General features: G+C 53.7%; 1 protein-coding gene across 1 annotated transcript in view; it reads right to left on the reverse strand.

Moving 5' to 3' along the window:
* Positions 1–23366, reverse strand: part of Col4a2 (collagen type IV alpha 2 chain) — a 131278-nt gene that overhangs the window by 20197 nt on the left and 87715 nt on the right. The window contains exons 11-28 of the mRNA XM_090341884.1: positions 22561–22596; positions 20491–20532; positions 19901–19993; positions 18814–18849; positions 18078–18128; positions 17367–17411; positions 14341–14394; positions 13801–13867; positions 12900–13010; positions 12428–12577; positions 7194–7286; positions 6621–6778; positions 4779–4851; positions 4587–4693; positions 3519–3720; positions 3199–3258; positions 783–839; positions 284–391 (exon numbers count right to left, since the gene is read on the reverse strand). Coding sequence (XP_090198010.1) covers positions 284–391; positions 783–839; positions 3199–3258; positions 3519–3720; positions 4587–4693; positions 4779–4851; positions 6621–6778; positions 7194–7286; positions 12428–12577; positions 12900–13010; positions 13801–13867; positions 14341–14394; positions 17367–17411; positions 18078–18128; positions 18814–18849; positions 19901–19993; positions 20491–20532; positions 22561–22596 — 1543 coding nt within the window. The remainder of the gene's footprint in view (positions 1–283; positions 392–782; positions 840–3198; positions 3259–3518; positions 3721–4586; positions 4694–4778; positions 4852–6620; positions 6779–7193; positions 7287–12427; positions 12578–12899; positions 13011–13800; positions 13868–14340; positions 14395–17366; positions 17412–18077; positions 18129–18813; positions 18850–19900; positions 19994–20490; positions 20533–22560; positions 22597–23366) is intronic.

A 23366-nucleotide genomic window follows, 5' to 3' on the forward strand; every position in this document is an offset into this window, starting at 1 on the left:
GTTGTATGGTCTTTGGCTGATGATGACGGAAGTAGCATGTGCTCCAGTGCCGTTCAAGACCTGAGCACTTCCTATCCACAGAGGACAGCACCCATTCTTCAGCACCCATTTATTGCTAGAGCAGCGGCTACACTCTCAGAAATCCAGGCGTTAGCAACGACGGGGAGTTTTATCTCCCCACAAGGACAAGAGTCAGCATCAAGTGTCTGTTGAGAACAGCTTGCCGACCCCAGAGGCTGCCCTGCTCACACACATACGCCCTTCCCAGGGCCGGCTGACTCACCTGGGGGTCCGGGGAAGCCTTCACGACCTGGCTCTCCAGGGAAGCCCTTGAGTCCTGGGGCCCCATCAGCTCCGGGGAATCCTGGTATCCCTTGGAGGCCTTTGACTCCTGTACAAACAGGCGAGCCCCAGACCACATTAGGTTCTGTGAGGACAAGGGGACAGCCCTCCTGTCCCTGTCCCCCTCCCGTGAGATCTGTGACAAAGCTGGGATGGCAGCATGGCTGCTGTTGGCATGGCCTGCTTCTCTGTGCCCACTGGGCACTGGGTCAATGGTCTCCGTGGCAGGAATTCCTCTTTGAACCTGGGGCTCAGCAACACGCCCATGTGTACACCATTTTTCTACAGTATTTGATCTGGGAGACGTGAGCTTGGGTGGCAGCAAGGGGCAGGGATGGTGGGATGTCACCATGCGTGGGGCGGGCAGGCACACAGGTAGGGCAGAGGGGACACACAAGTCTGGGGTTGGGGTACGCGGGCTGTGCATGTTCTGTAGTTACCTGCAGGGCCTGGCGGTCCTTGCTGGCCGGGCAATCCCTTGGGCCCTCCAATGCAATCTGGGGGAGAAGGCAGGGAGGGGTAAACTGAGGTACCGTGTTAAAGTCAAAAGCAGCGGGGTGACACGTGACTGAGCGATGATCAGACCAACTAATTTGGCTCTGAGGTAATTAAGTTGAATTTCATTCGTTAATCGAACTGGAACAGTAATGTGGAATGTACGTAATACTAGCACACACTTCAAGTTAAGTTTGGCAATACCATTAGGAAGTGTTCTGACGAGTACCTGGCTCCCTGGAGGAGGGCGGGTGGCTCAGGGCACACGAATTAGCGTGAGCTCCTTCCATCCAGGCCGCCTGTCCGCGGTGGGATGGCACGTGGGCCCTCTGGGTCAGAGGTTTTCTGATCTAACTACCTGACGGCTGCTCCGCGCAGTTTGGAGTTGACCTGGGGCTGCACACACTGCTGGATGCCGAGGCCCAGGGCTGTGACATTTCAGCAGCACTGTGGGGCCCCTGGCTGGCCTGTGATACTGCCTTTCTGTCTGTGGCACTGCCTTTATTAGCCTTTTTGGGGGGGGGGGAGGAGAGGGCACTGTCCCTGAGCTTTTGCTCTTCAGCTTGAGGCTACTGTCCTACCCTTGAGCCAAGCCCCATTTCTCATTTTCTAGAGGTTAATTGGAGATAAGGGTCTCAGATTCTTTAGTGCCCAGGCTGGCTTTGAACCTTGATCCTCAGATCTCAGCCTCCTGAGTAGCTAGGATGACAGGTGTGAGCCACCGCACCTGGCTTTTAGCCTGCTTTTGTCTGTCTGTCTGTCTGCCTGCCTGGGAGTGGGGCCTACGCACCCAGTCTGTCAGGGTCTGGGCCTCTGGGGCCTTAGGGTACCGGTGGAAGGGATCTGGCTATGTCTCTGTCCCTGTCTGTTGTTCTTCGTGCAGTCATTTGTCAGCCACTCTGACAGTGCTATGGAGACCAAGGAGATCTGTTGAATCCAGGCTATGCTTTACATACAGAATGCTCTGGAAAGAGCAGCCAGGCTAGCAGAGTCCTGGCCACAGGGCCTTGCGGAGCCCTTGAACGCCTCGGCTTCCCTCTGGCCACCTTCACCCCACTTGTTATCAGCTGCCCACTGCCCACCGCTCAGAATGGCTGTAGAGTCAAGGTCTCGGGCTCTTAGGCCCCTCCCTTCCAAGGGCTGGCACCCTCGTTCCTGCTAAAGTGAGATCTGGCCTGTGGTCTCAACGCCTTGCTCAGCCAGTGTCTCCTAGGCCCTCCTTGCTCCTCTGCCAGGCCACCCAGTGTCAGGTGACACCAGGGTATCCTCCCTGAGTGCTCCTCCCTCTACACTCTCTACCCCGGCTATCCTCTCTACACTCTATCCTGGCTCCACAGGACGGCTAGCCGTGGTGGCTGGGCCCTGCCTGTCTCCTGAGAGCTGCTCTCTGCAGCCCTGCTGGTCCTCCACCTGCCTGGCACGGAGCACACATGTTTCCAGGATCCTGGCTTCCATTCTCTGCCTCCAACCTCAGGGAGACAGGGCGGCGAGGCCACGACCGCACAGAGAAAGGAGCCCAGCCCACCGGGAAGTCCTGTGCATGCGCCATGCTTGCCTGGCCCGGGCCTGGCCCTTCTGCAGTCGGCTGTCCGCCGAGGCCTGTGCCCACCCACGTAGTCCTTCTGGGCGCCCTTCCTGAGCTCTGCCCACAGCTCAGTCCTGGCCTCCTCTGACCACCACAGAGGCTGCCGATGTCAGTCCCCCCCCCCGAACTCCACCTCTTCAGAGCCTTCGTGGGCGGGGCTCACTCTTTGCCTTTCTCTTCCCAAATAAGGCCTGGTGTTTTCTGTGTGTCTTTTCTCTGCCTGTCTCTCGGATTCCCTCTTCCACCTCCAAGTCTACTGTGCCAGGCTTGCCTTGGCAGCTTCCTGCATGAAGATTTGGCAGGAGCCACCAGATACTTTGTTCTCCCTAGAGTCATTCTTGGCCGGACTAGAATCTTTCCGTCTGCCTTCTCTCCCACCTTTAATTAATTAATTAATTTGGGGGTATGGCTAGGTAGCCAGAGATCCCCCTTCCTTAGACTCCCAACTGCTAAGATTTCAGGCATGAGCCACCACGCTCGGCTCTTCTGGCACGTGTCTGGTGTACACAGCATGCTTTCCCGGTGTCCTCACACCGGTGCAGGTGATGGGCACGAGAGCGGGTCTCGGGTATGAGGGCATCTGTTGAGCGCTGGGAGTGACCACAGGCACAGACTGCCGTGCGTGCAGCCCAACGACACTGCTGTCCTCTGCTCCACAGGGTGCCAGCGCCGTGTCTTCCGCACATGACTGCTTCACGTGGGCATGCCACGTGAACTTGATGGCACTGGGGAAGGGGTCATGGATTGCATCAGCCAGAAGCAATTAGTCACTGTACCTGGATGAACAACGTCTTGTCCGTCACCTCCAATGGGCCTTTTCACACCAGTGTCACAATCTGGGGGAGACACAATTTCAGACACCATTCCAAGTCACTGACTTACAAGTGTGTGTGTGTCCCCGTATCAGAGCCCAGTGCCCAGGATGGCAAACAGCAGAGAAGAGCAGATGTGCAGAATGGTTCTGTGAGCTGAGCTGAGAACAGACACGCGGGCATGTCAGCCTGTCTGGGTCCCCGGGTCCTCATGCATGCGAGCAGAGAGGGACAGGATGCAGAAGGAGGTGCTGCCAGTGGCCCAGATGAAGGAAGACTCATACCTATTGGTCCTGGGGTGCCTGGGGGTCCCGGAGGACCCTGGAAGCCTGGGGGTCCGGGCAGCCCAGCATCTCCTGGGAAACCACGCTCGCCCTTCGGGCCTGGTAAGCCCAGTCCTGGGGGGCCCACTTCTCCTGGGAAGCCCTTGGCTCCGGGTATGCCTGGGTAGCCAGAGTCCCCAGGGGGGCCCTGGATGCCATCACCCTGCGAGAAAACCCGCATTACTTTAACAGCGGACGCAGTCAGCACTCCCCTCCACACCCCTGCTACTCGGGATCTGGGGCCGAGGGGCCCAGCACCCTGCAGTGACTTGTCAAGGGTAAAAGCTGGGTCTCATGATGCGTCCTTAAGGGGATGCGGTGGAGGTCCAGTATCTCGGTGGAGTTTGCTTCTCCCTCCCAGCCACCAGCGCCTGCATTAGCAGAATTCCCACGCAGGAAGAGCTCTGCACCCGCACGTGAGGCACAGGCGGGGAGGAGGGAGCAGGATGTGTGCTTATGGTATGTCTACTGCTCACTGGGTGGACGCTACCCGAGGAGAGGAAGCTGACTCGGGTGGGCAAGAAAGAGCCGTGCACTCCTGAGCAGTGCAGACCACTGGACCAGAAAGAGAAGAGGGGCTGGGGGCGCCATCAGCAGCTGGTCCTGTGATCACAAGGCAGCTGTAGGCGGGGCATCCCCGGAGAGGAGGGAAGGGGTGAGTGGCCTGGCTGGCCCCAGGCCCTGCAAAGCCATGGGGTGGCCAGGGGGCTACATCGGCAGCTAGGATGTCACTGTCACTGCCTGGGACACAGCTGTCCCCTTCACACCCTTGAAGGCACAGCAGGAAGGTCACTGCACTGAGCTGTTTTCTGCCCATGGGACCCCAGTCAGAGGACACAGTGATCATGTTTAGCCTCTCCAATGTGGGGGGCAGGTCCCAGCGGGACTTCTATGTCCCAGGGCTGCGGTAGAAATCACACACACTTTAGAACACTGTTTCCTGAAGTGGAAACAGAATACACCACAGGGACCTCTGTTAACTCTCGGGGACATGAGGGCCAAACCCCCCCATCTCTAGCGGCAACTCACAGGGGGGCCCGGGAGGCCGGGAAATCCATCAAGCCCGTCACGTCCAGAGACACCGTCGTCACCCTTCATGCCGTGCACCCCGGGGACTCCTGGCTGTCCCCTCTCACCTACAGAAGAGTTTGCACATCAAGTCCTACCCAGAGGACACACAGTTAGCTGGGACGTCAGAGAAGGGCTGGCCAGTGAGCTGACCTTTGGTGGTGACAGTCCTCGAGTCTCCTTTGACTCCCTTGGGGCCAGGCGGTCCAGCCACACCGGGGGATCCCTGCGAGAACACGCACACACATGTCCCACCTCCTCCAGGTGGCTGCGGACATCTGGGGAGAGGGTGCTCTTTGGCTCACACGATGGGGGGCGAGGGCCGTCATCCGGGCCACGTGCTGGATGGTGAAACCCAGCACTTCCCTAATTCGCGGCGGGATTAATAGTGGGCAGCCCCTGCTGATTCTTAGACCCAACGTCTTGAGAAGCTCTGGCCTAAAACTTAAAGTCCCGACGTCTTCACAGCACTCCTTTAGAGCCCCAGCTCAGTCATCCACATTTGATTCCAATGACAAAGGATAAAAATCCGAGGTCCTTTACTCTCAAGAACCACGACTCTCTTTTACACAGTGAGGTGAAGGCTGAGAGAAAGCAAGCTTTCAGGAACAGCTTGTCCCAGCACCCTCTGTAACGGTCTAGGACAGCCCTCTCAATGGGCAGAATTGAGAAGGTGGAGGTTGTGGGTTCAGTTTGGCCCCTCTCTTGGTTGAGGCCATTTACAAGAATATGGGAGTGAGCTCCGAGTCCTCACTTAATTAAATGGAACATTACAAGTGGTTGTGCATTCCACTCTTGTGGAGAATCCCACAGGGACTGTGTTTTTTTGCAGGCAAGGTTAACATTCTCGCTGTACTCAGGCAGGGTTCCACACAGAGGTGGCACTCAGAGGTGCCAGCCTCCATGACTGCAAACACTAAGCACAAACAACACTGGAGGGGATGGCGCTGGCTGAGAAGCTCTGCACCATCACCTTCTAGCCCCTGGTACAACTCCTGCAACTTCAAAAATACATTAAAAATAAGACAATGGTTCTTCACAGTCTCATGAAGTGCACCTTCCTTTCTTCTGTCTTTTTTTTTTTTTTCTCTTGCCAGTCGTGAGGCTTGAACTCTGGGCTTGGGTGCTGTCCCTGAGCTCTTCAGCTCGAGGCTACCACCCTACCCTGGAGCCAAGCCCACTTCCGGTTTTCTAGTGGTTAACTGGAGATAAGAGTCTTTAGTGCCTGGGCTGGTTTTGAACCTTGATTCTCGGCTCTCAGCCTCCTGAGTAGCTAGGATTACAGGTGTGAGCCACCACGCCCAGCCCAAGTGCACCTTTCTTATCCTTTCGTAACCTTCCTTGGGATAAGAGCGTGTGCTAAGTTGCTAAGTTGGCTTTTACTGAATTGAAGATTGCTCATTAAGTGATTGAGTAACAAGCTCTCTATTCAAAATAAAGCGAGACTTTAAAGGTTATTTTTATTTTTTTGTGAGGGTTCTGGGGTTTGAACTCTGGGCCTGTAGCCCTGTCCTTGAGTTTTTATTTTGCTCAGGGGTAGAATTTTACCAGCATTTTACCACTTGAGCCACAGCTCTACTTCTGGATTTTTGGATATAGGAATCTGACTTTCTAACCAGGTTGCCTTGAACCTCAATCCTCAGGTCTCAGCCTCCTGAGTGGTTAGGTGCTGGTGCCTGGTCTAAAGCAGGACTTTCTACAAGATACAGTTTACACATGAGGGAGCTCACTGCTTAAAAGCATAAACTCCTGTGCTTTGCTACTTTCATAGACCGTACATCATCACTGTTGTGAGGACTCCGTGTACACCTGGTAGCGGCCATCTCGGGTCTTGGGGAGATGACCCCATGCCTCACGCGCTGAGGGGGTGAGGGGCTGTCTTTCACAGGGGCTCCACCATTCCGCAGTGCCACTGGGAGAAGTTATGAAAGAGCCCGAGGGGGGCGGCTGTGCAGATCTGGAGTGTGGTTAGCCGCAGAGAGCACCGTGGCTCACCTTGAACCCCGGGAATCCAGGGAGGCCGTGGTGACCAGCGTCGCCTTGCTCGCCTTTCCTCCCCGGCTCGCCCTGAATGCCTGGAACGCCTGGGGGTCCTTGCCGTCCGGGGAGGCCCCCAGCAAAGTCATCTGCACACTTGCAGTCTCCAGAGTCACCTGCAGTGGGGAGGGCGTGCTTGTTAGTGGAGACAGGGGCGGGAGGTGGTAGGGGAAGGTGACCATGTGGCCATGCATGGCTGAGACTGTGCCCACAGTCCCCTCTGGAGGGAAGAACCATGAAGCTCCTGGAGAACAGTGGGGCTTGTGGTCAGGCCCTTGAGGGCCTCCCCCTTCCGTGGTGGGCTTCAGTGCCAGGACGCACTGCGTTCTGTCACGTGAGCTCCGTGAGCTCACATGGAATTTTCCACTTGTGCTGTCACCTTGGAGGTTGGGAGCACAGTGGACTTGGGATTGGAAATGCTGACCCTACAAGGTTCGAGCAAATACATGAGCCCTTTGCAGGGTGAGGGAGCGGTGAGGGGGGGGCTCTGGGCCAGGTGGGGAGTCCTTCCCTTCTCCTGGCATCCCTTACCTTTCCATCCTTTCTGCCCTCGAGTCCCCGGGAATCCAGAAGGCCCAGGGCGGCCCATTCTTCCTCCTGATCCTTTAAGGCCAAACAGGAAACCTAACGAGAGAGGACCAGACAGGACCCTCAACCTTCACACCCAATGAGATCGCCCCCCAAGCCAGCAGGTAGTGGGCCCCACCAAGATACCCCTAAAGACCCGGACCAAGACTGTGATGACAGAATTGTGGATGGCTCTGTGGTCACAGCTCTAGGGTGGGCAAAAATGTCAGCCTGCGAATTCACCGATTCTATACTGAGTGCAGAGGTGAAGTCACAAGTCTTCTGGGGAGAGAGTCCGAGAAGGTTTTAGTTTTCACCTTGGATTTTTAAGAGAATATTACTTTTCTCATTTTTACAGAGACCTTTCCCTCCAAAAACTACCACCACACCACAAATAACCCAAAACTAAGACCCAGCTGCACAGTCTGCCATTTTTCTGGACAGGGTGCCATGGGTGGTAGGGCCGTCTCCACCCTCCCTTTCTGCCCCTGTGCACAGATGCACACTTGCACACACAGATGTAGTGTAAGCTATGTGGATCCCTTGTGCCATGTAGGTCAACCTTGACCACAGCCATCCCCTCCCTGCCCTCTTCTCCACCAGCACTGGGACTCTTCAGGACCACTAGAGAGGCTGAGCTCATTACCCCAGCCAGGACATCAGCTTTCCTGGAAGGGCCCAGAAGTGCCATCTTGTGGCAGGCACAGGACGGTGTACTTTCCTAAGGGTTAAACCAAGCATGGGCACAGCTCCAGAGAACCAACACAAACTTCTGCAGACAAACCAGAACAGATGTGCCCACATGTATCACCTGGTACCCAAGGATGGGGGAAGCAAGAGAGAAAAACATTGGGTTTTACAGACTTCTTTCTAGGCAAAAGTCACCGGAATGGGAGTGCCAGACGGTTCCGAGGGAGCCTGCACTTTCATCCAAGGTATGGAATACTGTTTCACATAACCTGGACTGACCACATACTGAATTCATTCATTCATCAAGCAGGACCCAGAATCTATGATGTGTGCAGCCACGTGCCAGGCAGGCTATGTCCCCACCAGAAACTATGCCCTCGTGGAGACACACTAAATGCACACAGTAATCAAACTAATGACCACTTTCCAAATCTGGCCAGCACTGAGAGAAAGCCAGCCACAGGGGAGAAGCCCACTTGCAAGAAAGATCTTCCTTCTGGAGGATGTCACACAGGGTTGTATGCTGGCCCCAGCTCCGAATGCAGCTACAACTCCAGGCCTGAATTGCTCACTTTGGGCAGGGATCAGAGGGAAAGAGATGGATGAGAATGTGTACAAGAGCTGGGTGACTGGCTCATGCCTACAGTCCTAGATACTCAGGAGGCAGAGGACTGCGATTCAAAGCCAGCCTGGGCAGGAAAGTCTTGAGAAACTCTATCTCCAACGAAAGAGTAAAACCATAGACTGGAGGCCTGGTTTAAATGGCAGAGCAACCAGCCATTAGCAAGCAAGCCAAGGGCAAGTTTCAGGTCAAATGTCTAAAAGGCCCTGAACTAAGGAGACTCCTGACTGAGGGCATGAGGGCAGGGTGGGGGTAGCTGGGAGAAGAACCATGGTGGCTCCTGGGTTTGCTTTCATCTCAGGGCCAAAGGAAACCTTTATGGAGAGGTTTTAGCCCACCATGGGCACAGTGGGGGTGTGCAAGGTCCCCACAGAGGCCCGGGGTTGTGAGGGCAGGGGGTGGAGACCCACAGTTTCATGACATGTACAGAGCTTGACGTGCTGCTGGGGTAGCGTGGACTAGAGACAACGTGGGTGTGGATGTATTGCAGTGCATAAGGCACGAGTGGAGGGGAGGTTTTTCCACACAGGGCTCAGCAGAGACAAGTGAGCACAGGCCACACAGCACTGGGGCCTCCACAGGCCACACAGATCTGGGGCCTCCAGAGGGCAGGATGGGAGGAGGATGGGCAACCAAGGAGCCTTAGAGAATTGTAGAGCAGGGCAGTGGGGTGTCAAGGAAGGGAAAGGAGAGGGGCCGCAGGCATCATGGAGGGAAGGGGGTGGGGCTCTGAGGGACAGGAAGACCCCTGCGCCCCCCCCCACCTGTCTGTCTAGACACAGCTGGTCTGATCTGCATGCCTGGGAGCGGCCTGTGGCTTTATCTAGCTTCTATGTGGCCCTCCATGACTTTATGAGCAGTGTGGAATTCAACAACCTACACTACAACATGTTGGCACTCTCACCTGGACACATACTGACAACTGCACACCCATGTCCTCACTACCACTCACCCCCACTGCCTGTGTGCCCAGGACACAAGCGGCCACAGGGTCCTCACAGCGACCGCCCCTCATCCAGGGTCACCTGTTTTCATTCAACTCATTTGTAATTTCAAGACAGTCGCACAGAAGAGTGGTGTCTCTTTTATCTCCGTCCGTGCTGTGGTTTAGAACGTAGGGCCCTGAGCATGCTGGGCAGGTACGGTGCTAGGTGAATTTTCCTTCTAGCACTTTCACGTTAGTATGGGTCATGAGTTTCGCCCAGGTCAGTCGAGACCTCAGTCTGCCTGTGCATGCTGCTGCATAGCTGGGTTGACAGGAGCATACTACCAGACTGTTGGGAGCTGAGTGCAGGGTCAGGCTGGCCCATGGATCTGCATCACTGAGTAAGACAACCACACAAAGAAATGTATGGCGTCAAGGCGTCATGTATCGTCGGTATTGGGAATCACTTTCTGCTGAGACTTGATTACCATTAGGTAGGAATGTGTGATTCTTTTATCACTCTCTGCTGAGACTTGATTACCACTGTAACACCTGACAGATTGTTTTGAAGAGAGTATATAAGACCGGAATGAGAACTAAACGGGCGCTGCAGTCTTAAGCTTCCAGCCTTAGGCTGTAGTCTTGGGCTGTAGCCCTCCTGACCCCATCTGTTTCTTGTCTTTTCCTTTCCTAGTCCTCACCCTCTAAATCAGGAATCCCGACTTGCTGCCGGCTGGCTCTGGCACCAGACCAGATTTTATTTGTTGTGATGGGGGAAGTTCACAAACTTTTTTCCAAAACGGGCTTCATACCGACTGATTCTCCTTCTGGGGAGGGTTACAGGCATGAGCCACTGTGTCTGGCCATGGTGCACCACCTCTACTTTCCTTAGTGTGATTCCTGTGAAGTGGCTGCCAGCCATGGCACTCCAGCAGCACATTCCAGCAGTGCTGAGTGGCCCATTCTTGAGTCGGCCAGCTGAGCTGGAAAAGGGGAGATGGGGGAGCATTTCACCCAGAAAGAAAATTGATTTCAAGCCTTGATTTTACTGGAAGTGCATGACACTACAAATTGTTCTTTCTTTTTTTAATCATTAATAACCAAAAGCAGATGGAGTGCAGTTAATGACCCCAACAGTTTCATTCCAGGGGTAAATGAACTCTGGGACTCAAGACCACTGATTCTAAGCCACAACTCCATGCCAATGCTTGGATAAGGCCATGAGTGCTGGGTGTAAAAGGATTGTTAATAAAAAAGGAAGCGAGCAGGTCGTGGTGGCTCACGCCAGTAATCCTAGCTATTCAGGAGGCTGAGATCTGAGGATTAAGGTTCAAAGCCAACCCTGGCACAAAAGGACCTGAGGTTCTTATCTCCAATTGACCTCTAGAAAACAGGAAGTGGGGCTTGGTTCAAGGATAGGGTGGTAGCTCTGAGCTGAAGAGCTCAGGGGACATCGTCCAGGCCCGGTTCAAGCCCCATGACCCACCAAAAAAAAAAAAAAATCTAAAAAAGGAAGCGATTTGGAAACTATGTCTCACAGGAGAAAATCTATCAGTCAGTCTGACTAAGAGCTAGACTTTAATACTTTGAAAATTGGCAGTTGGTAAACTTTAAATGATGCTCTTCCATTTATTCGTAAATCCCCTCATTAATCTACAATGTAGTTGAGAAGTTTTGTTAGCAGGTGACAAAATTTGGCCAATCAATAAGTCACAGATTTACTGAGCAAAATTTAGAAATCAAGATGGTGTTTATGTGTTTCGTAAGATGGAATTCAGTGCTGGCAGAATGGCTGAGGCAGGCTACTCTCAGAGTGGCGTGTGTTTATGCCTTTTATTTTTAACACATGTCCTGCTGTGAACAAGGGAGACTCAGATACTGTGTACAGGGCACGGGTAGCTTGTAGAAATCTACCTATCCTCACAGATGCTGTATGAGCAAATATTACTTCCAACGAGATAGAAAAATCCAAGATAATACTTCTCAAATGGACAAACTCAAAATGCAGGGCAATAGCTGGGCTTAAAAACTTTCTTTCCCAAGGAACGTGGGAATCTGTAGTTTTTCCAGTTCAAAGAAACTTGGGAAAGTAGAATCCAACCAAGCTAACTTTTCACTGTGGAAGCAGAAATGACTGATTTTTCTAATGAAAAGCAGATGGAGAGGTCTACTTCCTTAAGCGGCAGCAGCCAAAAACAGCAACTGTGGAATCTGAGATTCAACTGAAATCAATCTGACACCAGTCATAGGCAAATGTGTCTCACTCTGTGAAAGTGAGAAGCCAGGATAGACAGCGGTAGGGGAGGCCGGGAACTTGAAGGAAGCAGAAGCGCCAGGTTGCCTGGCTACAGAAGCATGGCCGAGGCAGGTCAGTGTGGTGCCTTCTGGCCTGGCCTCCCAGGGGATGGAACATGCCCAGGGGAACGTCGTCCTCATCCAGGCTGCACACATCCTCGTGTGGACGGTGCCTGTGGATGGCACATAGCTACCTGGGCCACCACCTGGGTGGACACACCAGGTCCCTTTGCATGTGCCTATGGGGTCTGTTGATGGTCCTGTGGCCGCCTGGCCTGCCTGATGCTGTCACTTGTTTTTAGAGCTGGCACAGAGTCTCTGGTCACTGACCCTGCCCACCTGTGCCCTGTGGCTTTGGCTCTGTGCGGGCAGGGAGGGTGGATTGCCATGTGTATGACACATGAGGCCTACGAGAGGAGGGGACCGTGGCTGACACACCAACACTGGATGGCGAGCCTGGCCCACATCTCCTCCCAGACCCAGACCCCCCCCCCCCCATCGAATGTGGAAAAGCCATGGACAGGCCTGTGCTGCATCAGCTGTGTCACAGCTCCTGTGTGGATGCCACTGTGCCCATCTCAGGCCTGGCCTGCTAGGTCGGCTCAGAATCACGTGGCAGAAACCCCCTGCTCGCACCCGTGTGCCCGCTTGTGCACCCTTACTCACCATCCGGTCCAGGCAGTCCTGCAGGCCCGGGGGCTCCTGGGAGCCCAGGTCTGCCATCCGCTCCAGGTGGGCCAGGGTACTGGGCAGGGTGGCCTGGGTCACCAGCGAAGCCTTTGGGTCCCATCTCGCCCACCAGACCTCTCCACTCATCTGAAACCCAGCATCATCAGAGCAGAGTGAGCTCCTGGTATTAACTGGTTTCTGGGGACCACGTTGGGGACCAGGATCTGAAGGACCATGTCCCTGGGCCACCCCATTATCACCTGTCACCTGTGTAGAAGGCCCGCCCTCCCCACCGTGGCCTGCCTGGCAGGACTGTGATTGGCATTTGGCACAAGTTGATGAGCCAGTCAGCTGGCAGCCATCTGCCTGGTCCCCGCCATGGCATTCTCTGCCCTAGTCACACATGCCAGGTTCTGAGACGCGGGAGGCCTGCACATGGTGGGCGTCTGTCTTCACATGAGCCCCTTACCTTCAATTCCGATGGATGGCCCTGCAACTCCCATGGGCCCGGGGTCTCCTGGCTCGCCCCGGAATCCTGGCTCCCCATGAGCCCCTGGGAATCCTGGGTCGCCTCTGGCACCTAGAATGGGCACAAATCACACCACAGGAGTGAGACTGTCACTGTGGTGACCGCAGTTGCACAGAACACTGGGAGGCGTGTTTAAAACACGGGGAGGGGGGAAGGTCCCCGTTTTCAAGATCGTATTCACAGTCAGGAAGGAGCAAGGCAAGCTCCCCAGAAACGTAAAACAACACAGAGGCTCTCAAGGCCTCAAAGACCTGTGTGTTCCGAGGAGGGCCAGATACTTTAGAGCAAACACCTGACATGCTGGGTCTGTGGAGAACAACAGACTAGCAATGCAGTTCACAACAGCTTGGATTTGAGGAAGGACGCATTCGTGGGAGCCCTGTCTGTGTCCAGGAGGGTCAGGCAGGGCTCCCGATCCCGTGGACATGGGAGGGGTGTTGTGGGCACGGGGCTTCCTCCACAGGGGACACAGCCTGTGGTGCAGGGCGGGCTGGGTGGAGGGGAGTGGGGGGCGAGCACATGGGGACACTGGGGTGCGGGGCAAGGGAGGGGCTTGTGGGCAGTCAAGTTGAATGAGGAGCAGAGTCCTCAGCTCCCCCAGGGCTGGGCGGCTGGAGGCCACTCTGCTCCCCACTTCAGGGCTCCACCACGGAGTGACAGATCAGTGGTCGTGTGGCACTCACACACTTCCAAACTCGGGGGATGTGGAGCTTCCCTGAGCGCGAAGCTGTGCCCAGGCTGGCCTTGGGGTTAGGTGTGGGTGGCCTGGCAGGGATGTGTCCCTCTGAGGTGACCCGTGTGTGACTCATGGCTGTGTCCAGGGCAAGGGCAAGGCACTCACCTTTTGCCAGGGAAGGGTGGGGTGAGTAGGCGGGTGGTCCTGGGGGGCCCTGCTCCCCTTGTTCTCCCTGGGAAAAGAGCGGGATAATGTGAGAACAGCCATGGGGGCGCGGTGTGTGCTCAGGGCTCACAGTGCAGCCAAGTCATCAAGTCCCCCAGTGAGGGGAAGTGGCAGCACCTCGAGGGGACACTGTCTGCTCTGGGGACCCCCAGAGGGAATTCTCCTCCCCCACACCGCTGCCACTGGCTCCTGATCTGTGGGCCTAACTCTCCCTGCAGACGGCAGCCAAGGGGTTTCACCTCCATGCCAGCACACTGGTGCAGGCATGCAAGAGAGAACTGGGGGCACCTCTTCATCTCGTGACTACGAAGCCCCCGGGGGCCCACGGCAGATCAGGCCAGGAGGAGTGCAGGGGCCCCGAGCTCCCGTCTCATCTGCCCAGTGCCAGGTGCCAGCTGCTTGCCTATCGCGGACTGCCTGGCTCCTTTTCCTCTGGGATGAGCAGGTCCCGCAGAGAGAAAGACACACAATGAGGCTCACCTTGGGTCCTCTGGGCCCACCGGGGCCCTGGAAGCCATCCTGGCCTCTGCTTCCCTGCAAGAAGACACAGGGTTTTTATTTTCATCGAACACCAAACTTTACAAAGGGCCCTACTGCTCTTATTTCTGCAACCACAGCTCAGAAAACCCTCAGGACCACTGTTCACTTTCCTCTGATTGCAGATTCCAGAACATCTTCTCTTTGAAAGACATAGTTTCAAGTTTATAAGTAATTATGAGGGGCATATATTTAGACGGTCAAATTAAAACTGAATCATCAAGGAAAATGAACAATCAACTGGTTTTGTCCATACTGTTCTCGTTCACTTACAGATACATTAGCAAAGGCTTAGGCTAAACAACAAAAACAAAGATGCTCTCTCAGTTCCAGTATCTAAAAGTTATGAGAGAGAACTAGGCCATTTTCACTCAAATTTAAATTTCTTTTAAACATGAAGAAAAATCTGTCCAGCTGTACCTTGCATATCCTCTGTCCTCCAATCAGCCCAAAAGCTCTGGGTTCATTTACAAGATTATGACAGAGCGTTGTAAATACACAATTTTCCCCATGTCCGCCATTCTCTTCGCTCACTTTAGAGGCCTGGTAAATTCCAGAATGTCTTTTGAAAATTGCTTTCTGACGAAGCAATAATGGGGTTATTCTGACTAAAGATTAATGTGGGCGCCTGTGACACACCACAGTGTTGGTGCACACGAAAGAACCTGGATACCAGGAAGGGGTTCCAGGCGAGAAGGGAGGAGGGGGAGCAAGACACTTCATATGCGGGAGTGAAAACACAACAATGAAACCTGTTGAAGTTGCTTAAAGAGGTGGGAAGCGGGGGGGGGGGTGTCTTGATCAGGAACATAATACGCGTGTATGAAAATACCACAACTAAGGCATGTTAGTAAAAACAGAAAAATCCAAACAATGGTTTTCCTTGAACCAGGAGGCAAAGTCCCAATATGGTGTTCACCTGCTCTTATGTTTCATTCTCTTTCAGTCAGCACAGTTCTTCCTATTTGTAAAAAAAGTATCATTTTGTTTGTTGTTGGGAAAACCTGGGCCCCTGGGCCCCAAGGGTTGCCTAGAGTATTTGCTGGCCTCACCCCCAGAGTGCTGGTGACCTGGGCTTCTGTCCCCAAGTTTTCCCCACAGGTGGCTGTGGCTGGAGGGGCTTGGGGAGGACTCCCTCAGGAAGGAGCTGGCTTCTCCTCCTGTCTCTCCAGGGCTCAGCTTCCTCACCCTTGTGATTCTGTCACTGATCTGCAGGGCCAGGTGTTACCAAGGACCCATCTTCTCAAACCTTCCTCCAAGATGGGTTTTTAAAAACTCCTGTTGCCACTGAGGAGAATTATGAAAGCCTCTTCATTCACAAGTTTTCTTTTTGATTCAAAGTGTCTCTACGGCCAATCCTGTCCACAAATTCTGGTGAACAGTTGTGGAGGAAGTCTGCCCTGGATGTGCAAAGCTGTGCAAATTCCAGACTTTGTGGACATGCATCCCCTTTTGTTAAGGCCATGGCTGGTGCAGACTCTAAACCAGGACACCACACACCACAGCTATACACTGCTATACACGGCTATGTTCTCTGTTGAGACTCTCTTACACCAGGGGGTGCTAAAGACTCAGAATAACCCAGCCTAGACTAAAAGTCACTAGTCTGAAGACCTAGAAGCTTCTGGCCCTGAATTTATGACCAGATCCTTCTTGGACAGTGTTTGGTTCTCAAGTGCTTAAAGGCTCTTTGCTGTCCTAGGCTGTCTGCACATGCTTCTGGGTTTTCCAGACCCTTTCTCATCTCTGTGGCCCTCAGGGCATGAGTTAGGTAGACTCAAACTCAGGTGCCTTATTTGCTCAGAGGAATCCTTCAGCCTGCAAGGTATGTGTGTGTGGGGGGAGGGCGGGGGGAGGGCGGGGAAGAGACAGAATTCAGCACAGGACAGAAGTCAGCAAGGTCCAAATCAGAGATCGGGTCTGCAGCCAGGTGGCTCCAGCACCAGCCAGCACCAGCGTCCTTCAGTGTGTGCACATGGCAGGGGATGGTTCTCCACTGGGCTGGTGAATGGAGCCTCCCTGCACTACCAGGAGCCTCCACAGGGCAGACTTTCCTGCACTGTGCACACCAGCCTGACGTCTGCTTCAAGGCTACAGCTCCACGAAAACTCTTTAAAATCTTGTGCCAGCGCTGGACCTTGAAGTCATGGCTGGTTGCTGACCCTTCGCTTTTTCCTATTGCTCAAGGCTGGTGGGTGGTTTACTACCTGAACCACAACTCTCCTTGTTACTTTGCTGGTTAATTAAAAAATGAGAATCTCTCCAATTTGTTTGCCTGGGCTGACTTCAAACCATGACCCTCAGGTCTCAGCCTCCCGAGAAGCTCAGACTACCGGTGTGAGTCCCTGGCTCCCAGCTCCGTGAACACTTTTTACAAGTACCTCACGCTGTGGAAAGCTTTTTCTATTGCTAAAATTTGTCTCCCTTGGAAAAAGAGGGGAACAATCTACATTTGTCACAAAATTTAATACAACCAAGTCCACAAAACACCCTCCCATTCCTTCCTAGAACTGATGAGCTCTGTGTGTGTGTGTGTGCGTGTGTGTGTGAACTCTTTCCTTCCACTTCAACACACTCTTAACTTTACTGTTCACAATAGCTCCTTGGCACAACTTGGGGTTTCTGATTCGAATCCACATTGCAGGATGGAAGTCTGGGAGCAGGGCAGGGCAGCGGGCAGGGGGAGGGCAGCGAGGACGGGGTCATTACCGGGTGGACACACAGATCTGCCGATGGCGAGTCATCTGTGATGTCTTGCTTGTCTCCCTAACTCCTGGTTGAGCAAATGACTCTCCTCACATGCTTTCCCCCAGACGTCTGAGCCCCCCAGGTTGGAGGGGCTCTGGGTGGGGGCTATGTATACTACCTCGAAGGCAGAAAAGTGCTTTGGCTGGGAAAATACTTTTATAAGGGCCTGCAGAAGAGGTCTCAGGCCCTCACAGCTCATGCCCCCTGTGCCGCAAACTTACTTTCTGTCCTTGAGATCCTTTTTCTCCATCGAGGCCGGGAAAACCCTGGGTTGAACAGGAAGCAGAAGCAATGAGCAGCTCGAAAGATGCACTGAACATTCCAGAAGGGTTGCACTGTGGCACCAACACAACCTTCTGTGCTTTGAAAGTTCTGTAGGGCCAGCACTGAGCAGGTAGACCCAACCTCAGGGGCAGGACCCCAAGTCCAGCCCCCCTCCTGGGCAGAGCAGTGCAGCAGCCAAGGACAAGGCCCGAGGAAGCAAAACCACCCTGGGGAAGAGTGGAGCCATGAAGTGACCAGTGGGGGGTCACATGACCCACATCCCTTCCTCTGGACATACTTTAACCTGAGGAAGGCCCGGGCGCGCAGTCCTGGCAGGGGATACTCAGATTGTGCTCTGCCTAGGGACGACTTGCTGGACTTGTGGGTATCCAGAAATTAAGCTGCTCTCTGGAAGCTTCCATTGTCTGCCATGAGCAGGCGTGGCCTCTGTCAACCCACATTGCCGGGTGAGAACAGGGGGTGCTGATAGACGCAGTAACGTCCCTGGGAGTGGTGTGGTCACCACGGATGGCGTGGGTATGGGGCGATGGTGGGGGGAAGGTGGGGCCTCTGCATTGTCTGCTCAATTGCACTGTGCATTCAAAAGCTACAGTCAAAACAAAACGTCTATTTGGCAAGCAAAACCAAATGAAAGTGCAGGAGCTCACCCGCGCTCCTGGAAAGCCCACGACTCCTTCCTCGCCCTTCAAGGCGATGCCCTAGGAGAGAGATCACAAGACGTGTTTGGGGGCTGCCAGTCGGTGCCACCGCAGCCTTTCCGGGCTCTGTGGCTTGGCCTCTGCGGCTCGGCTTCCTCTGGTCATCCCGTGCAGAGACTGCCCAGCGTGGCAAGATGGCCACAGGCCCAGGTCCCTGGGTAGTCAGGATGAGCTGGGGCAGAGCAGCCCCTCGCCCAGGGCAGAGGTTGTTGGGAGCCAGAGTGGAATCAAACTGTACCTTGACTTGCATCAGACGATGGCTTTATTGTCTTATTGCTTTCTGGCCCTATTCTATGTAAATGACCTGAGAATTACCATATGAATGTAACACCTGGACTGCGGACATCCCGGACCCAGTGTGTCTGTCTCTCTTCTTTTTCTTCCTGGTCCTTGTCCCCTATTTCAGGAACCCCAATCTGCGAACCCTGGTTTGCTGCCGGTTGGCCCCGGCAAGAGGTGAGCCCTCCCCAGCCGGTCTCTCACAGTCTGTCCATTTTTGACCTCAGGAAACCAGACAAGTCAGTATGCAAAAGGGACATTGTAAAACTCGTTTGCGATGAGAAAGTGACACTTTCTTGTGTAAACGGACACAAATCAAGAAATCCAGAACACGGGGGCTGAGAGAGGTGCAGAGCACATTCTGACAGGCACCCAGCAACCTAGACACCTCAGGTGCAGGACTTACCTGGATCCCGGGCTCCCCGTCACTTCCCTTTTCACCCTGTAAAGAATATGAACAGTTAGAAATGCCCATGGAGAATGGCCGTCTTTAAACATGGGTCGGCATTTATGCTACCCACTGAAAAGTTTAAATCAATAACTCAGGTGTTGCAGCTTCAAAATTTAAAGGAGAACATCCATGTTCCTTCTCCAGGCTTTCAGAGGCTAAACGGAAGTGTGCCGATGTTTGATGTGACTGAAGCCTTGTTTTCATCTGCTCAGCTGCTTCTGTCTCCCCCAAGTGATGCCCGTATGGCCATCTCCAGGCCAGTAGCCAGGAGGGGACGCCACGGGGAGGTCCCTGCCCTGGCAACCATCCTCATTCTGTTCAAACAGGAAAAGAGGCACTCGAGGCGTATTGGAATCTCAGGCATAAGGGCTTCAGAAAGCACTGTCCTCTTGGACAAGGTCCCAATTCCTCTCCTCTCCAGGCAAGACTTGGTTTCCCATGGCTCACGACTGCCCCCTGCAGGCAGGCTGGGAACAACCCGTCCCTGGTGGCCAAAAGGGAAAGAAATCCAATGTCTCCACACAAAGTAAGCCTGCCTGGCTTCTCCTCTGTGCCTGGACCGCTGACCTCACATGGCACAGGGTCCTGCCTGCAGCCTCTCAGGTCAACTCTGCCAACGGTCACTAATAACCTGGACCGTGGCTGCCAATCCCACCACAGCTGAGGCTTCAACCCACACTGTGCAGGCACACTTAGAAGGTGAGACTACATCCTGTTAGGAAGAGATAAACACATCCACGCCATGTCATTGTATGCTTCAGCCTGACACTGAGCCCTTCATATAGGGTCCCCGGATATCTTCAGAGCTCTGGGAAGATGGTGGAATGATCTCCGCTGACCCAGTTTTGTAATGGAATCATGCACAAAACTGAATTCATCACAGTGGCAGAGGAGAAATGGGTAAAGCCATTTCAGGGTAAGTCAGCAACTGTGTTGGGAATGTTTGCGGAGGGCCTTCTTCTGTTTGCTTGCACAACCTGCCAGTTTGGGTGGGTCTTTCCCGGGGCCCTTGCTCTCTGGCTGGTGTGCAGTGGCCCGTTACCTTGTATTGGTCCGGGTGGTACGTGATTGTTGTGGGCCCGATGAGCGTCGTGTCTGACGGGATGCCGTTGGGGCCTGGCTGGCCAATGTCGCCCTGGATGTTGTTTAGCGAAAGCGCACATGTTAAATGGAAAGCAGGGTGTAAAACTAGACAAACAACACAGCCATTTTAAATTGAAAGCAGGGTGTAAAACTAGACAAACAACACAGCCATTTTAAATTGAAAGCAGGGTGTAAAACTCCACAAACAACACAGCTGTGTTAATTTTGTGTCTCTCTATCCTGTGTCACAGGAATCACAAAAGCCTTGTGACATTCTCCGCATCCTCCTTTCACTAGTGGCCGTGTGGGGGGCCACGACGGCAGGGACCTGGAGACACTGCCCTCATCTTGGCATGATGACTTTCTGCACAAGGTAACTATCAGATCGGGATCTGGATGCAGGTATGGAGGACTCTGCTGCCTGCTAGGCTCGAACCAAGATGTCTGCAATGCTTGCCCCCGCTCAACTCCCACAGGGGGCTTCATAAAATTAAAAATGGTGTCTTGAGTCAACACATCTCAAAATGGCCTTCGTTGTGCTCCCTTTACCTTTTCACCCTTTTCTCCATAAAAACCAAGTCCTCTGTTGCCCTGCAAAGATAAATGGCTTGTGTGAGTTTTTAAAAGTCCACAATCACAGTGAAATAAAACCGTGTTTTATTGAAGAAACCCAATACAATAGCACTGAGCCACAGCACTGAACTACATTTGGCTGTGTATTGTGCAACAGCATTGAAAACAGCACGGAACAGCACTTAACTGCACTGAACAAAAGCTCTGAGCAACAGGACTGAACAACTGCCGATTGTGTTGTGCAGTTGTTGGTTTTGGGGCCAGGGGAACCCCTCAGGCCCTCAGATCCAAGCCTTGGTGGGTGGGGGCTGAGAGTGACCCTAACCCTGACTTTGCTCTTATCATGCCCTTGCCAGGGTGGGGCACAGGAGGTCTGGGCTTCAGGAAGCAACCCAGTTCCCTTCTGGATTCCACACTGGAAGACCCCATTCCCCCTCTCATCTGGGAAAGTCACTCTGATTTCGCGTAAGTACCTCTCTTCTTAAGATGGTTTTAGGGAATCAACTAGGCTATTCTTTTTTTCCCTAGTCACTCACACTTCTTTTCCTAGGATATCAAGCCAGACCCTAGGTCTTCACCAGGATTTATTTAGCAGTTACGAGGCAGGCAGCCCAGTGTGCCCAGCCCGATCTAGCCTGGTCCAGCCCTGCCCGGCCCGGCCCGGCCTGACCTGGCCCGGCTCAGCCCAGCCCAGCCAGCTGCCTGAGTCCAGTCACGTGAACAGCTTCCACACTTGTGTACAGCAGACCCAGGCTGTCCTGATACAGCCAAACAGCTGTGCCTCTTCCCAGGGTCCTGCCGTCCCCACACTGGGAGGGGGGTCATGTGGGGGTCCCCCTCCCCCAAGCTTTCTCTCTCCACTACACGTTTTATTCCATGAAAATAAACACAAAGCTTTTAATCAAGTTTTGCTTTTTCTTCTTTCCCACCTGTCTGGAGGCTGCCATCAAAGCAGGCAGCTCGCCTAGCCTGGAAGGTCCACAGGGCGCCTCCTAAGCGGGCTCCCAGGTCACCAGGAAGTGGCTGGGCCAGGGATGCAGGGCTGTTTGCATCTGCAGTGGCTGCTGGAGCTCTGAGCTGGGTCTCCCTGAGTTTCCTTGGCCTAGCTGCCCTGCTGGCTTCTGTCCCTTTGGCTTGGGGCCCTCCCCGCCCTGCTCAAGGCTGTGGGGCACTGAGACAACGGTGGGGAGAGTAGAGCAGGGCAGGGATGGCGCTCAGGTCTTTGATCAGATATTTCCTCATCACCAGTATTCGGTTTGGATCATTTATAATGTCCCCAGGTCACAATGAACCCCGGTTTCGCTTTCCCAGGTTCTAAACTACCTACTAATCAGGCTTCTTCCAACTGGATGGTTGTCTTAAGATGGAAATGGCCTGGCTCTGGGCTCTGCCTCAGCCTCGGGGGAACCCATGAAACCTCGGCAGTGTTTTCCACTCTTGAAACGAGTCCTCATAGTTATGCGCTCTCCAGCTCTAAAAGCACTCTGTGTGGTTTCACATGGCAACAAGTCTGTGCTAATTCATCTTCTGTGTTTGTCTGTGGTGACTAGGGCTTGAACTCAGGGTCTGGGCATTGTCCTTTAGTGTTTTGCTCAGGCTGGCACTCTACCTCTTGACCTACAGCTTTACTTCAGGCTTTTAACAGTTAACTGGAAACAGGTCTCACAGACGCTCCTGCCTGGGCTTTCTCTGAACTGCGATTCTCAGATCTCTGCCTCCTGAGCAGCTGGTATGACAGGTGTGAGTTACTGGGGCCTTAAACATGACATTTGAAATGTGATGTAAAAATCAATGTTCATAGATTATTTAATAAAAAATAAAAAGTAAAACTATCCTGACAACTGATTTTCGAATAAGCTATGGAAGATCTTAACTCATGGCGTGGCTAGGGGCTCCCAGCACTTCATGGATCCCTTCTCAAAATCAAATCTGGTAAGAACCTGCAGGACAGTTCTCATCATAATCTAGGCAATGAACGGCTGTCTGTGGACAGACGGACGAATGGACACACACACACACTCCCTCACCCACATCCCCTCAACTTACTGGATGTCCTTTGGGTCCAGGGGGTCCAGGTGGTCCCTGCAGAAATACAAAACCACTTAGGAACTGTTTTGTTTATCTCAGGAAGACCCAGCTGACATCGCAGGCAGGCCCTGGGAAGGTCGTGCCCTGTTCTCGGGGAACAGCAGGCAGTGGTCTGGAGGGGCCCCCATGTCTTGGTGGGCGGGCTCGGTCCCCCCCCCTGCATCTTAGTGAAGGAGAGGGGGATGGTGGCTGCGTCTTGGAATTTGTCACTGTGCACAGCTGCTCTTGGCTTGCTTTTGTGTGTTTGGACTGTTGGCCTTGTGTGTCTCTTCTGACTCCTCTGTGGGTCCCAGGCCAGGACTGCAGTGAGGTCTCTGCCCTCTGGCACCTTCCAGGGGCCCAGCAAATGTGCACAGTCAGCATGAATCCGAAGGCAAGCTGAGGTCTATCCACAGATGCCACTGTGTCTCTCTGATGCTGGCAGCCTTGGTGTCCCGCTGAGGAAACTCAAGGGACTGTAAGATGTGTCCGGACAAAGAAGTGGATGTCTGAGGGCAGATGGGGCTGTGGGTGGCTGTCATGGCACAGATGAGAATCTGAAGCTGTGTAACTCATCTGAATCACACACTTACGGCCTTGTATGTGTAGGTGTGTGTGTGTGTGTGAGACAGAAAGAAAGGAAGGGAGGGAGGGAGGGAGAGAGGGAGAGGGAGAGAGAGAGAGAGAGAGAGAGACAGACAGACAGACAGACAGACAGACAGACAGACAGACAGACACAGAGTCAGAGATAGAATTTAGGGCCTGGGCACTAAACTCTGAGCTTT

Source organism: Megascapheus bottae, chromosome 11 (assembly GCF_031878675.1).
Source record: "Megascapheus bottae isolate mThoBot1 chromosome 11, mThoBot2.hap1, whole genome shotgun sequence".
NCBI classification, from domain to species: domain Eukaryota; kingdom Metazoa; phylum Chordata; class Mammalia; order Rodentia; family Geomyidae; genus Megascapheus; species Megascapheus bottae.